The sequence below is a fragment of the Ananas comosus genome, linkage group 8 (assembly GCF_001540865.1).
Source record: "Ananas comosus cultivar F153 linkage group 8, ASM154086v1, whole genome shotgun sequence".
Classification (NCBI taxonomy): Eukaryota; Viridiplantae; Streptophyta; class Magnoliopsida; order Poales; family Bromeliaceae; genus Ananas; species Ananas comosus.
Genome location: NC_033628.1, coordinates 11,245,467 through 11,259,863, shown reverse-complemented (window position 1 = coordinate 11,259,863; position 14,397 = coordinate 11,245,467). Strand labels below are relative to the sequence as shown.

Genomic DNA, 14,397 nt, shown 5'->3' with positions numbered 1-14,397 from the left:
GGGGGAGGGAGGGGGAGGGGGAGGGGGGGTCCCCGCCTTCGCCGAGTTCTCCTTGGCGGAGCTCAGGGCGGCGACGAACGGGTTCAGCGCCGAGAACATCGTCTCCGAGAGCGGGGAGAAGGCGCCCAATGTCGTCTACAAGGGGCGGCTCCAGAATCGCCGATGGATCGCCGTGAAGAAGTTCACCAAGCTGGCCTGGCCCGAGCCGAAGCAGTTCGCTGTTCGATCCTCCTCCTCCTCTCGCGCTCCTTGTCGATCTAATTTTTGTTTCTGTTTTTGTTTTTTTGTTGTTTTGGTTGATTGATTTGATCGATTAGGGTTTTATGAGAGGTGTGGGGTTTGTAGGAGGAGGCGTGGGGAGTGGGGAAGCTGAGGCACCGGAGATTGGCGAACTTGATCGGATACTGCTGCGATGGGGATGAGAGGCTTCTCGTCGCCGAGTACATGCCCAACGACACACTCGCCAAGCATCTCTTCCACTGTACGTAGCCACTTCCTATTTAATCGCGATTTCGAACTCTTGTCGTGCTTAAGAATATATTTAAATCGAATTTGGTTGATCTTGATCATATGAGGATATGTTTTACTGGAAAAGGGAACTGTTAGTCGGTGTTCTTTGATTGAGGTTAAGAAAGGTCGGTAGCTTCAGATCATTCGAGGAGCATTGTTGATCAGGCTTTAGCTGGGCCTCTTCGGATAATTTGATGGTTTAAGTCGTAAGTAACTAGTCCATGCAAAGTGAGCGGAGCACGATTGTTGCACTAATTTTGGTTGTTTTCTTGTGAATTGTTGCTTGCAGTAGCTGAGTAGCCTAAAAAATATCCTAGCATGCCGCACTACCGCAAATCTGGGGTTTGTCGTCGCCGTGGCGGGATCTCGACAACCTTATAGATCTTATTTCCAAAAGGGGTTTTTGTATGCTAATAATCTGCACAATTGGAGCACGATTATATTCTCGCGAATCCTGTGTTTGTCGTTGTCGTGGCCGCGTGGGCAGGATGTAGACAACCTTGGCTTTCTTTTTGCCAAAAGGGGCTTTTTTGTATGAGTATAATCTTCATGATTAGCGCACAAGGAATGACCGTTGCTGTCGCAGCACATGACTCTTTATTACCTGATGTGTGTAATCCATGGTGCAGAATTGGCATTCATCTTGCCAAAAGAATAGTTTGATGATGATTTAAATGCTGACAAGGATAGTAAGACATGTTGGCATAGTGAATAGAGGCTTAATGATGAGCAAATCTATATGTTAAATGTTGCTTCTAGATGAAACTTGGGAAGGTTGGAATCTTTTTCGTGTTCAATAAATTGGAGGAAGCTCATAAAAGCACATGTAGTAAACCACGTAACAATTTGAAGATATAAATAATGTTGAAGAGAAGCTTTAATAGCAATTTGAAGATGTAAACATTATGCCAGATGCCGCTCTATGCAAACACAAGATGGTACATATATACTATTTGTACTGTTTCTATTACTTTGATAATAATTGTGTTTTTGTTATGTCATGACAAAATTTATGCTGTTTTTCTGCTTAAATGTTCTTGTGCTTGTTGCCATGCATATTGAAGCCCTCCAAATAAATTACACTGATATTGCTAGCAAATTTTTCCGCATGTTTTCACAGTACTACGAGAACAGTCTAAACTTATCTTCCAAGTCTTCTGGCCGTACATGCATATTATTTTTGTTTCTTTAACTGCTTATCGATTTTCTTGTACAGGGGAAAATCAAACGATTGAATGGGCTATGCGTTTAAGAGTTGCATACTATATTGCTGAAGCACTGGAGTACTGTGGTAATGAGGGACGACCTTTATATCATGACCTAAATGCATATAGAGTTCTCTTTGATGAGGTAATATATATATATTCTTTTTGTACAAATTTTATTTAAATGGTAATCTTCATCAGATGATTGACAGTTTGGTCTATAGTATATAATTACTTGAGCTATTACTATTCTTTCTATACCCTGACTGCACTTAATTTGGTAAGGCTGGTAATAAAGATTTTACTGCTGATTCTTTGTTGTTTTCCTTGCGATTGTTGATATGAATCAGGTCTGGAAATATTTCGCCTCATATGACATTTTCTATAATTTTTGGAGTTGTGTTATAATTTATATGCATACCGTTGTGACAAATTGTTTTGGAGTAGAGTAGTACTTAATATTTTCTGTTGTTCGGTGTGACTGCTATTGTTGCCTGTCAACTTTTAATTAGTCAACTTGTTAATTTTCTCTTTATGCAGGATGGTGATCCTCGACTTTCATGTTTCGGTCTTATGAAGAACAGTAGAGATGGAAAAAGTTATAGCACAAATCTAGCTTACACACCTCCAGAATACCTGCGAAATGGTACTTATTTCTTTTACCGTCACAACCAGGTTTACATAATCAATATTGAAAGCAGAGTGTTCATTGTATTCTCTTCATCTGAAATCAGACCTAGTGATTGGTTCAGATGGCCATGATAATTAGATACTGGGCTCTGTGTGAGGAAACGTTGCTGTGCAACTTTCGTTCCTTCAACTTTTATTGAACTATTCTATTATTAGTTGGGGAAGAAGTGCTACAGGAAGGTTTCACTTTTGTTTAGGCATCAGCAATTATCGGTCATGAAACTTCTGAATCTTGGAGATGCAAAATATAGAATCTACCAAAGAGTATGATCAGAAAAAAGGAATTAATAAATTTTAATGTTGATAACTTTGTCTTCTCAGGCAGGGTAACTCCAGAAAGTGTGATATTCAGCTTTGGCACTGTACTCTTGGATCTTCTTAGTGGAAAGCGCATCCCTCCTAGTCATGTACGCTCTCTACATCTATTAGTTTTATGCAATCTGCTTTTTGGTTATATCTCAAATTTTTGGTGCAAGGGGCAGTTGGGGCTTTGTGGGGCTCATTTGTAGAGCCTTTTTCTTCTGTTGAGATAAACCTTCTCGAGTCAATATGAAAAATTATGGGAGCCGTTTGGTTCAAGGTTTGTAATATTTTGAAAATGTTGTATATTTTATATGTGGAATGACAAGTTCGTTACTAATCAAGCCATTTGGGTTGGGAGGTTGTTAAGAACTAGTATATTATTAATGATTCGCATCAAGTATGGAAATGAGAAATGAGAATACCTCCTTACCTTTGATAATCTTATAATGGTTTGAATATTTTCAATTGAAAGTATGTAGGATTACTGAAATATTACAAACCGTGAACTAAACGTGCCCATAGGGTATTGTTTGGTAAAATATTATTTGTATATGTTAGTGGAACCAGTATATTCTTTAGTTATAAATAGTGCCCTCTTGGGGTGTGCCTTATCAACGCTTGCTACAAACGTATATTTGCTATAGGTAAAAAGCTTTTGCAATGTAATCTACAGGCTTATGGTTCTGCTAGAACTATTTTGCCCTGGATCTTTCATTGATCTATGATTTTTATTTCTCAGCAATTTGTATATGCTGAGTTCGGTCCACATAATTCTGCTCAAGTCCTTGGTAGTTCAACTTGATTTAGGTCATTATGACTGATTACATGATCTCTATGATGAAGGATCTAGGTCCTAGCTTCTGTCTGGTATGTTAGCTGGTGTTTTGTAGGTACTCCTTTTCTCTTGTTCAACTAGTTGCTTATTTGTTGAAGTAAATGATGTCACTTCCACTATCTTCTCACTATCACTTGTTAGGAAAAGTATATGTTGGAGCAATATTGTTTGCGAGGTTGTGCCGAACGATTACTCATTTGATGCTTTAATATCAATTAACCTTATGAACCGTGCTTGCATTACCACATTTGGCAAATCTTGACCTTTGAAGATTCACAAATTGAGATTTTGCATGCAGGCCCTTGATATGATACGAAATAAACACATGCTAACATTAATGGATTCACATCTGGAGGGGAATTTCTCAACAGAAGAGGCTACTGCTCTTGTAGATCTTGCTTCTCAGTGCTTGCAATATGAACCCAGGGATCGTCCCAACACAAAGAAGCTGGTTTCCATACTAGCACCTTTACAGACTAAATCAGAGGTGCTTTGTAACTGTTTTCTAACCTCTAACCTTTATGTATGGGATTGTCCTAAAATTACAGTATGGTGTAATTCTATAAGTATAAACAAAATCGGATAATGTATTCTGAGTTTCTTAAAGAGCTGGGCTTTTTGGCACCTAGAATTTAAACCTGCAAATCGAATCAAATAGGTGCCAGAAAGGAAAGGGTGAAGATGTCCCAACTATTATGTTTCCTAAAACTGAAATGTGGATAGAATTTTTCACATAGGGGAGATTTTCATAAAATTGGTACAGAAAGGTTATATATAATTGATGTCTTGTTCTTCAATAATTGCTAATTTTGGAGCAGGTGCCATCATATGTGATGCTCGGGATACCAAAGCATGAGGAAGCTCCTCCTACTCCTCAGCATCCTCTGTCTCCTCTCGGAGAAGCCTGTTCCAGAATGGACCTTACTGCCATCCATCAGATTCTAATAATGACGCACTACAAAGACGACGAAGGAACCAATGAGGTGAATATAAAGTTCTTCGTCTAGAGCTATGGAATATAGTGAGCCATAATTAAGTTACTGATGTAAAAGTAATCCATTGCCTATGTCCCTTTTCCTTTCTGGGTGCATCAGTTATCATTCCAAGAGTGGACACAGCAAATGAGGGATATGCTGGACGCCAGGAAAAGAGGGGACTTCGCTTTCCGTGATAAAGATTTCAAGATTGCTATTGAGTGTTACACTCAGGTATTTTGTTTTCTGTATCTACGCCTTTAAACGACTTTCGCCTTGAAGGTTCATGGTTCTCCAAGGCTTCTGTAGTAGTTTCTCTACACCAGAAAGTAGAACCTTCTACATCTGCAGTGATAATTAATGCCAACTTGCAACCTGCTTTTTGCTGCAGTTCATTGACGTGGGAACGATGGTCTCGCCGACAGTATATGCGAGGAGGAGCCTCTGCCACCTTATGTGCGACCAACCCGACGCTGCTCTCCGAGATGCAATGCAAGCGCAGTGTGTATACCCGGACTGGCCGACGGCTTTCTACATGCAGGCGGTTGCCCTTGCCAAGCTGAATATGAACGACGATGCAGCGGACATGTTGAATGAGGCTGCAGGTTTAGAAGAGAAGCAGCAAAAAAGCGCCAAAGGCCCTTAAGATGCAAGCAATTCCCAAAATTTGCCTCTCTTCGTGGACGAGCGAGAGGTTTAACTTGGATGTGTTATATTCGCTGGTTAGGGAGCCTCTCGGGAAAGTTGTATCATAGAGAAAGCGCTTTTGTTATTTGAATGCATTTGGTTTCCGATTTATTGGGTGTATTTTTGTTTTTTTTTCTTTAAGCTTCGTGTACATGAACATACAAGTAAAGTCGATAGGAATCTTCAAGTGGATTACTCTTTTTGAGTATTTCTTTGGTCTTTTATAGTGTTACTGTTTGCTTAGTGTGGAACAATTTTCGAACATTTTTACAAAATGTGGTAAGCTTTTCAATAGCGGCGTACAGGCTTGCTTAGGCTTAGTTTGGTATTGAGCTCTATCTATTAGATAAAATGAAATTAAGAAAAATGCATATAGGAATATGCTTCTGCGTTCTTCGGTGGGACCGTAGAAAATATATCATAACCAGTTTATCACAATATGCGTAACGCAATATTACGTACGAAAATAAATAAAGTATTTTTTCATCGTATTTTTTTACCACACGTAACGCAATCTCTCCGCGATCCCAAACGAAGCCTTAATGCTTCTTGAGAAAGCTATTTTATTATATATTATCACAAGGATACCTCTTAAATTGGCATCTGATACAAAGCCTCATTAACACTGTTTTCCTGATTTAAACCTTTTTGTTTGGAATCCATTCGATGTGTCATAATGAGTTCATCTGATTCCAATTTTGCAATTTATAGACACACCAATAATATACAGCACACTGTTATTTATACACTAATAATATAGATATAACATATATATCCTAAACTTTCTTTGACCAGGGACTTTTAGTTAAAAAAAAAAAGTTAATTTTATAGCTACTCTTCCTCCTACCCTTAATTACATAAGAATTTTTCTAAAAATGTGATCATTCTAATTTAAAGAAATTATCATGATTACCCGTATTCATGACAACAGTTCATCTAAAAACTAAATATATTTTTTATTTTTTCGATAATTTGTTATCTATATTTTTTTAAATAAACTTAAAGATCTTTTGCTCGCACATATTATAAATACAATTAAATATGCACTAAATTAAATTAATTAATTAAAATAAATTAAACTACACAAATAGTAAACGAAAAAATCGCAATAATTTAGACAAAATAGAAAATAGATTAAGAAAAATAATATACTATATATTTACTTTTAATTAAGATCAAAATGAGATCCATCAAATATTAAATTTAAAAAATAATAAACTTAATTAGACAAAAAAAACGCATTCACAAACTAAATTATAAACAAACAAGGAGTCATTTTTTCGTGAAAAATAAATTTGTTATCCTCGCACAATACCACACAATTATTTATAATTAGGTATAATTATGGACAAATTACTCTAAAACTCATAATCAATGCGATAGAGAGTTTTTTTTATAAAATTTATTAATTTATAATCACAAATTTGAAATTGATACAATAAGCCAAAATAAAAGTGGCTAGATATGAAAGGGATCGCCTATCAGATATAAAATGCCAAAAATAATGCATACGCAACACGCAACTCTACACTTTGGCCTCCTATCTTGCTAGTCTAATGCGGGACTAAGGATAATGATTTTATTTGAAAAAAAAAGGAAAGAAATTTTAAGACATTTTTTATTTTTATACAGCAGCTACACCATATGCCATAGTCAATCACATCTCTCATTTTTTTAAACATTATAATAAAATACATAAACTTTAAAAATTAAATATAATGGAGCACTATGATATTTTTTATGTGGCTGTCGTATTTTAAATTTTTTTTTGAAAAAACCTCAAATACCATTTCAGTAGTTTTGTATTTTTCTACTTTAATATTTTGATATTTAAAGTGTATCACTTTAGTATCTTGTGATTTCGTTTTTCTCTTTTCGTTATCCTCTCTATTAATTTATCCATTAAATTAATAAGAAAGTTAAAATCATAGAGTACTAAAGTGAATATTCGATAAACCATAGGTAGTGTATCTGAAGTTTTTTCTATATAATCTAATAAAGAGTTAACGATAACGGAAAGAAAAAAACGAAATTATATGATATTAAGATGAATATTCAATAAACTATATACGGTGTATTTGAAATTTTTTTATATAATTTAATAAAGAATTAACAAAAGTGCCGAAAAAAAAAAATCACAAAATATTAAAATAATATATTTTAAATTATAAAATATTAAAATAAAAAGATATGTATGGAAAGTTTTTTTTTTTTTTAAAAAAAAGAATGCCACGTTCTACGCTTTTGTAGGCTTTTTAGGCGCTTTCATTTTGCGGGTGCACCGAACCAAATCGTGACGACACGTGACAGCCGGACAGCGTGGGCTTGGAAGTCCCGGCGCGACCTACGCGACGCTGTTGCGTCCGAAACGTCGCCGCGTCACCACGTGCGCATCCAACTCTTCTACGTCACATTATTTATTATTAATTATTATTAATTATTATTATTATTATTATACCGCATGCGATTATGAAAAGTTGAGAGCATGCGTTCTCTTTTATTTAGCTAAAAAGCACAAACAAAGAATCGATTCCTCGGCTTTAAAAAGCCTGATCTAGATAACAACACCTCTGCATATCTTCGTATTCATATTTTAAATACATTCATAATTTAAAACAAAATTAGTTAATATATATTATGCAATATAAAATATATACCGGATAGAAAAAATAAATTAAAATTTTGATGGAAATAACTCCAAATATGAGACTTTTTTTATTTTATCGCCTCTCACGTGGTTATCCGAAATTTAATGCCATATAAACGTCACATGATGGACTATTGCCATCAATTTTGAAGCCATATAAATATAAGCTGTAAATAATCCTTTCAACATATATAAGACAATTTCATCCACTGTTTATTAAGTGGGTAGCGTAAATTCTAAAGCAAAATAAATATGAAATTAGATGATGATATGTTGCGAACTATTCTATTAATTATTATCATTTCCGAAAAGAACTACCGGTCAAAAGTCTTAGGACTCTTCAAACTCGGTCAACATTGGCCACCGCACGACCCACGATGCAGTCACCTCCCAGTAAGCTTAATAGATCCTTATTTACTGCAAACAAATAGTAAGTACGTACGTACGAGAACTGCGACTGTACTAACCTGGAAGGTAAGCGCACCGCGATCCATTCCCCTATAAAATCTGAATCATTCACCGTCTCTCACATCATCCGCAAACTAAGCACGCACAAGATGGGGACTCTCATTGTGAGCTTCTTGAGCTTAACACTCCTGCTATGTTATGCTACAAATGTTGGGGGTCAGAGTGTGAGCTCTATAATAACTCAGTCCCTCTTCAACCAGATGCTGAAGCACCGCAACGACGCTGCGTGTCCTGCGAAGGGCTTTTACACTTACGATGCATTCGTACAAGCCGCGAATTCGTTCAGAGGATTCGGGACGACCGGTGATTTGGTTACGCGTAAAAGGGAGCTCGCGGCGTTTTTCGGACAAACGTCACACGAAACAACTGGTCGGCCTCGTTTAATTGGTTCATGTTGTTGATAAGTTTATGATTGATTAGTTAAACAACTGATCAATTACTACTTTTTCTTTCATTAATTGCCATTATAGTTAATTAATTAGATGCATATAGGTGATTAAACTCCTTGTGCTTTTATGCGTGTAGGGGGGTGGCCGAGTGCCCCGGATGGACCATACGCTTGGGGATATTGCTTGAAAGAGGAGCGTGCTAAAACAGATCCGCCATATTACGGGCGAGGCCCGATCCAACTAACCCAGTAAGCAAATTTTAATTTGTAGCCTCTTTTAAATTAGAAGATAAAAACGTACGGAACTAATTATATGAACTATGAATCATTTTAAGTCGACTTTCGAACGTTTCAAAATTTTAAAATTGGCAAAGTTTTTCGAAGATACTGTGGTAGATTATTGTGCAATTTTACATATTTGCAGGAACATGCGATTAATATTATGATGATCCTAATTAATGTTTCAGCAAGTACAACTACGATTTGGCGGGCAAGGCAATTGGAAAAGACCTGGTGAACAATCCAAACCTGATTGCGACCGACCCCGTAGTCTCGTTTAAGACCGCGATGTGGTTCTGGATGACGCCGCAGGGGCAGAAGCCGTCGTGCCACGACGTGATCACCGGGCGGTGGAAGCCGTCGGCGGCGGATTCTGCCGCGGGGCGGGCGCCCGGGTACGGTGTCACCACCAACATCATCAACGGAGGGCTTGAATGCGGTAAAGGATTCAGCACGAACGAAGAGAAAGATCGGGTCGGTTTCTACCAGAAATATTGTGACATATTGGGTGTGAGCTATGGCGCGAACGTTGGTTGTTTGAACCAAAAGCCTTATGGTAACTAGAGTCTTAAGGAGTCTCTAGCTATGAAATTAAATAAAGTTATGTGGGCTTAGTAACAGTGATAGTTAGCCTACATATTAGTCGTATTATGCGTTCTTAGTCCGAGAAAAGTTATAGTAGTAAGTAGAAATGTACTAGATAGAGTCTCTGTATTTGCTCTGAAAAAATAAGATGCGCTTTTCTTTTTCAGAAAAAAGTAGTATAAGATATCTCTCGCAGCTGATTAAAAACTTGATAGTTTGTATGTTTTTAGTTTACTTTGTTTCACATTTTTTTTACCTAAGTTCATTTCTAAAAAACTGAACGAAACGAATAGGGTACTACTGCCTTTCTCTCTCTAAAAAGAAGAAAAAAAAATCTAACAAACAATTTTTTTTGTGAAAAGTGCAAGGTTGATGGAGTTGCAATTCTACCGTAAATTAAATTGATTAAAAATAGAAATATTAATTTTGTCATCAATCAGGAGTATATCAAGAAAATTAAGTAGGTAATCATGAATTTAAAGTATATAGAATAATTTTCTTTGAAATGGTACAAATTCATTCTTTGCGGAAAAATTAAAAATTTAGCTCACAACTTGATAGTAATTTTTTGATAAGATCGATCAATATTTTAGTCTTATCAAACTTAACTTTTAACCAAACTATAACTACCTCAATCCAAATGTCTCCTTAATTGGCCTATGGCCCATATGATTTTCAAATTTAAAAAAGTTACTTTTCTCCGTAAACAACGTAAGTTGTCTGTGTAGTGTACTAATTAAATTGCTTCAGTTTTATTTACTAAAATATGTTGAAAATAAATATATAAATATTAAAAGTACTATTTTTTTGATAATTGAAGATTTTGAAAAATAATAATTATTTCACATATCCGGAGTACAAGTCTTGCTGGTTCGTTGTCTCATTAATTTGGTCCCTGGACGGTGGGTCCTTGGGCCTATCAAAAAATTAAAAATCCTGAATTTTTATTTTTTTTAAAAGTAGCAAAAAGATTAACCAGTGTTCTACAGAATCTGGGCCCACGACACCAGCATCATGGGCCATTTAATTGGACTAGAGCGGTTCATGATTTGGGCCCTATTGGGCTGGTACATAAATTGAGTCCAATAATTTTTCGGACCAGGTTGCATGCAACTTTTTTTTATTGGGCCGAGCTCAGATTTCAGGCGCAACTGACTCTCCAAATTGGCTTTACAAATTCGATTGTTCGAAGAGTTGCATAATAAGATCCTATTTGGATAAGAGAATAAATTAGCAAGTGATAACTTATTGATTTTGTTTTTTTAGTTTTTGTGTGTGTTTGAAAACTAAGATTTGAAAGATTTTACCATTCATGATTTAGTAGAATTTCATCCTTCACTTAGGGATTATTTGGTTGCAGATAGTTGCAACTGTACTATTGTTCTAATTGTATATAAATGTAAGTTGGTGTTTGGTTTCATATATTTAATTTCAACTACTCCAGTAGGAACTGCAAGAGGAGTCCCAACTGTAGTAGTTGAAACTACGCCCAAATTGGCCACAGTTTCAACTGCAGCAATGGGAGGGAGTAATTTTAAATAAAAAATACGCTTACTTCCTTAATTATTTTTTAAACAATTTTTTTTTATATCAGAGGTAATCTCTCCATCATACATATAAAATAAAAAAATTTTAAAAATTATTTTTCAATTTCGTGCAACCAAACAAATTATTTATAGCTGCAACATTTTCTACTACATCCAACTAAAAATGACGCATATAGTTACAACTGCTGCATTTCCAACTATAATGCATTTATAATTATATCTAACCAAGCTGCATCTTAGGAGATGATTTATTTTATTTAGGAAAAACTTCAAAAACCCCCCCTTGTGGTTTTGCACTTTTTCATTTTAGTACCCTGTGGTTTAAAGTGTATCAAGTTAGTACCCTGTGGTTTTACACTTTCTCACTTTAGTATCATATGGTTTCGCGCTTTCTCACTTTAGTACCCTGTGGTTTAAAGTGTATCAAGTTAGTACTTTGTGGTTTTATTTTTGTATTAAATTGTACCATGTGGTTTTATTTTTGTATCAAATTAGTACCTTGTGGTTTTAAACCACAGGGTACTAAAGTGAGAAAATGCGAAACTACAGGATACTAACTTGATACACTTTAAACCACTGAGTACTAAAGTAAAAATGTGCAAAACCACAGAGTACTAACTTAATACACTTTAAACCACAGGGTATTAAAGTAAGAAAGAGTGAAACCACAAGGAGAGTATTTAAAGTTTTTCCTTTTATTTATAAAAAATAAAATGGAAACCGAATATAGAATGTAAACTTAGATGCTTGCTAAATATTATAAGCCTTATGAAGAAATCAAAAAGATATATCAAACTAGATATTTGTGCATTCAAACAAGGTTTAAATGTTCTTTTAGATTCCAAACCTCGAGCAAATTTAACATAAAACCTGCCATTACATTACTATACACAAACTACAAAGTTGTCTCAAAAATTGAAGGGAAAAAAAAAAAGAAACAAAGATCAGCATGCGCTCGATCTACATTCTTTTGAGAAAGAGCTTAATAAGCTTTCTTTTTGCACTGTAGTTAATCAGCAAATTGAAAGTTAAGCATATTCGCATAAGGCGACCAATGATCTAACCACGGGCTACGTAGCTGGGCCAACAAAGGGTCTTGCATCCACTCCAAGCTGTAGCTCGGAACCTGAATCTCCGGGAGGTACACCGATTGCTTCGGCGACGACGCGGAAGTGACTTCGACCTCCCTTTTCATCCCCTCATTCATCATTTCCTTTGTGTTGATTTCCTCCGGCGGGGTCGAGGATATCGGGAAGTTTTCGTGACCGTCGCACGACAAAGTGTCTCCGACGTCGAAGCACAATTGCAACTGCGTCGCGCCTTCCTCCGCGGTTGCTCTTTGCTCCTCCTCCATCGCAGCCCTTTGCTCCAGCTCTTTAAGTGATGTCGCCTTTCGATATATCTTGCATAGCACTATATCCTCCTGCAGTTAAAAGTGTTTTCGTTCTTGTCATTAGTAAATTAGCTTCTCACTAAAATGAGAATGATCACTCGCCACTAAATTTACCGTGTTTCATAGAAGTATGATCTCTAATCAAGTACTATCAATTCACAAAATCGCACTATTTGTTACGAAATTTTGCATCTTTTGTGAATTATCGATTCATTTCGATTCTCTTTTGTGATATTAGGGAAGAGTAATTTTGTATATTATTAATAAAAACTCAGTTTTATACGTATAATAAATATTAAACGTATTTTATGCATATTAATAATCGACGTCCATATACAAAGATGAAGAATCTTTTAAGGAATTTAGATAACATATGCTTACTTTGGGAATGGTGCCTGTCGTCGTCGTATAATCGTCGGGAAGACGGTACTCGTTCATGACCCAGTCAGTCTTCATACCCCGCGGGGCCCTGCCTTGATAGAACACCAACGTCTTCTTGAGTCCGATGAGCCGCTTCGGGTCAGCCGCGCTCCGGACCGGCCTGTCCGACCCGGTCGCCTTCCAGAACCCCCGCTCCGTCGTCCGGTTCGGCCGCCCCCCGTTCGCGCTCCTCCGATCCCTCGGCACGAAGAAGTACCACTCCCTCTCCCCTATCTTCGCCATCCCTATCAATCGAAACCGCGCAATTCATCATAAACGAATCCTCAGCAAGAAATTCACCGATTTTATAATCGTTGTCTGTCTGATAGTTTAACCTTTTAAAGAATAACGGTTATTTCATATAATTTAACATAACATAACCAGACAAATAAGTACCGGGCAACTCGCAGGGGTCGTATCGGTAGAGATTAAGCGTGCCGATGATGTCGAAATTGAGCTTCTTCCCGTGGACGACGCGGCGGAGGTAGAAGTCGATGAGCTCCTCCTCCGTCGGGTGGAACCGGAACCCCGGGAGGTCGAGTTGGACGCCACCTTTCTTCTCCATGAAGTACTGGATCCCTCGAAGATTCTTGTTCAATTCTAAAGTGTTATAATTAATTTGTTAGATTCCTATGAGCTTGGTAATGCTTCTGAACGCTTGGGAGGTTATATAGAGGGGCAGGGATGGAGAATAATTTTGGAGGGTCCACACGGTTTAAGATGGAAAAATAAGATTACTTTGGGGGTGTGGAAAGCCAAAATGAGAAAAGATGTGGTAGGAGTAGGACAAAGGGATCGAGGAAGCTGTATAGTGGAAATGTGGAATTCAGGGACATGTTTTTTTTTTTTTAAAGGTGTATTAACTCACTCGAATTGACTCCGTGTACTATTCTTAGAAATTTGAGGCCAAATTGGATGAAACCTTATTCACACACACACACACACACACACACGTAGGCACACGCACACAGGGATGCAACGGGACGGATTTGTGCACATAGGGATGCAACGGGACGGATTTGGGGGCGGGAGGGCTCCCGCCCCAACTAGCAAAATCCCGTCCCAAATCCAGCTCCGAATTCGTGACGGATTAAAAAATACATTTCATAATCCGTCATGCCTCGTAACCCGTCTCCCGCTAGTGCCCCGAATCCGCCACGCCAACAAATATTTTTTATAAAATTATAATATTATTAATATTTTATAAAATATAAATTAATAATTTTTTAATAATATTATATATATATATATATATTTTAATAATATCAATTATAAAAATTAAAAATATAATTCACAATTCAAAACAAAATTCAAAAATTTCAAATACATTAGAAATGAGGATACTAATTTATTTGTATTTTGAACTTTTTTATAAATATATTTTTTCTCAAATTTTTTTTTTTATAAATATATTATTTTTTAAGATATTTTTTAAAAATATAAATAATTTTCTGGACGGATTTGGG

The 14,397-nt window shown here is 36.5% G+C and overlaps 3 protein-coding genes across 3 annotated transcripts in view; 2 read left to right on the top strand and 1 right to left on the bottom strand.

Annotated features, from left to right (window-relative positions):
- LOC109714652 (probable serine/threonine-protein kinase At4g35230) overlaps window positions 1–5,423 on the top strand; it is a 26,281-nt gene extending 20,858 nt beyond the window's left edge. The window contains exons 2-10 of the mRNA XM_020239348.1: window positions 1–220; window positions 346–481; window positions 1,727–1,860; window positions 2,256–2,361; window positions 2,727–2,812; window positions 3,842–4,030; window positions 4,362–4,526; window positions 4,638–4,751; window positions 4,909–5,423. Coding sequence (XP_020094937.1) covers window positions 1–220; window positions 346–481; window positions 1,727–1,860; window positions 2,256–2,361; window positions 2,727–2,812; window positions 3,842–4,030; window positions 4,362–4,526; window positions 4,638–4,751; window positions 4,909–5,163 — 1,405 coding nt within the window. The 3' untranslated portion in view covers window positions 5,164–5,423. The remainder of the gene's footprint in view (window positions 221–345; window positions 482–1,726; window positions 1,861–2,255; window positions 2,362–2,726; window positions 2,813–3,841; window positions 4,031–4,361; window positions 4,527–4,637; window positions 4,752–4,908) is intronic.
- LOC109713885 (chitinase 11-like) lies at window positions 8,391–9,741 on the top strand. The gene is made up of 3 exons (XM_020238163.1): window positions 8,391–8,688; window positions 8,845–8,956; window positions 9,175–9,741. The coding sequence occupies exons 1-3, from the start codon at window positions 8,409–8,411 to the stop codon at window positions 9,548–9,550; spliced, it is 768 nt and encodes a 255-aa protein (XP_020093752.1). The 5' UTR covers window positions 8,391–8,408; the 3' UTR covers window positions 9,551–9,741.
- Window positions 11,951–13,682, bottom strand: LOC109713884 (NAC domain-containing protein 35). The gene is made up of 3 exons (XM_020238162.1): window positions 13,328–13,682; window positions 12,893–13,176; window positions 11,951–12,541 (listed from the first exon to the last, which is right to left on the bottom strand). Exons 1-3 carry the CDS (start codon window positions 13,494–13,496, stop codon window positions 12,128–12,130), a joined length of 867 nt encoding a protein of 288 aa, XP_020093751.1. The 5' UTR covers window positions 13,497–13,682; the 3' UTR covers window positions 11,951–12,127.

Coding starts and splice junctions, on each gene's coding strand:
- LOC109713885 (XM_020238163.1), top strand. CDS start 8,409: ATGGGGACTCTCATTGTGAGCTTCTTGAGCTTAACACTCCTGCTATGT. Junction 8,689..8,844: donor AACGTCACACGAAACAACTG/GTCGGCCTCGTT, acceptor TTATGCGTGTAG/GGGGGTGGCCGAGTGCCCCG. Junction 8,957..9,174: donor GGCCCGATCCAACTAACCCA/GTAAGCAAATTT, acceptor TTAATGTTTCAG/CAAGTACAACTACGATTTGG.
- LOC109713884 (XM_020238162.1), bottom strand. CDS start 13,496: ATGGAGAAGAAAGGTGGCGTCCAACTCGACCTCCCGGGGTTCCGGTTC. Junction 13,177..13,327: donor CGACCCCTGCGAGTTGCCCG/GTACTTATTTGT, acceptor TTCGATTGATAG/GGATGGCGAAGATAGGGGAG. Junction 12,542..12,892: donor CGACAGGCACCATTCCCAAA/GTAAGCATATGT, acceptor TTTTAACTGCAG/GAGGATATAGTGCTATGCAA.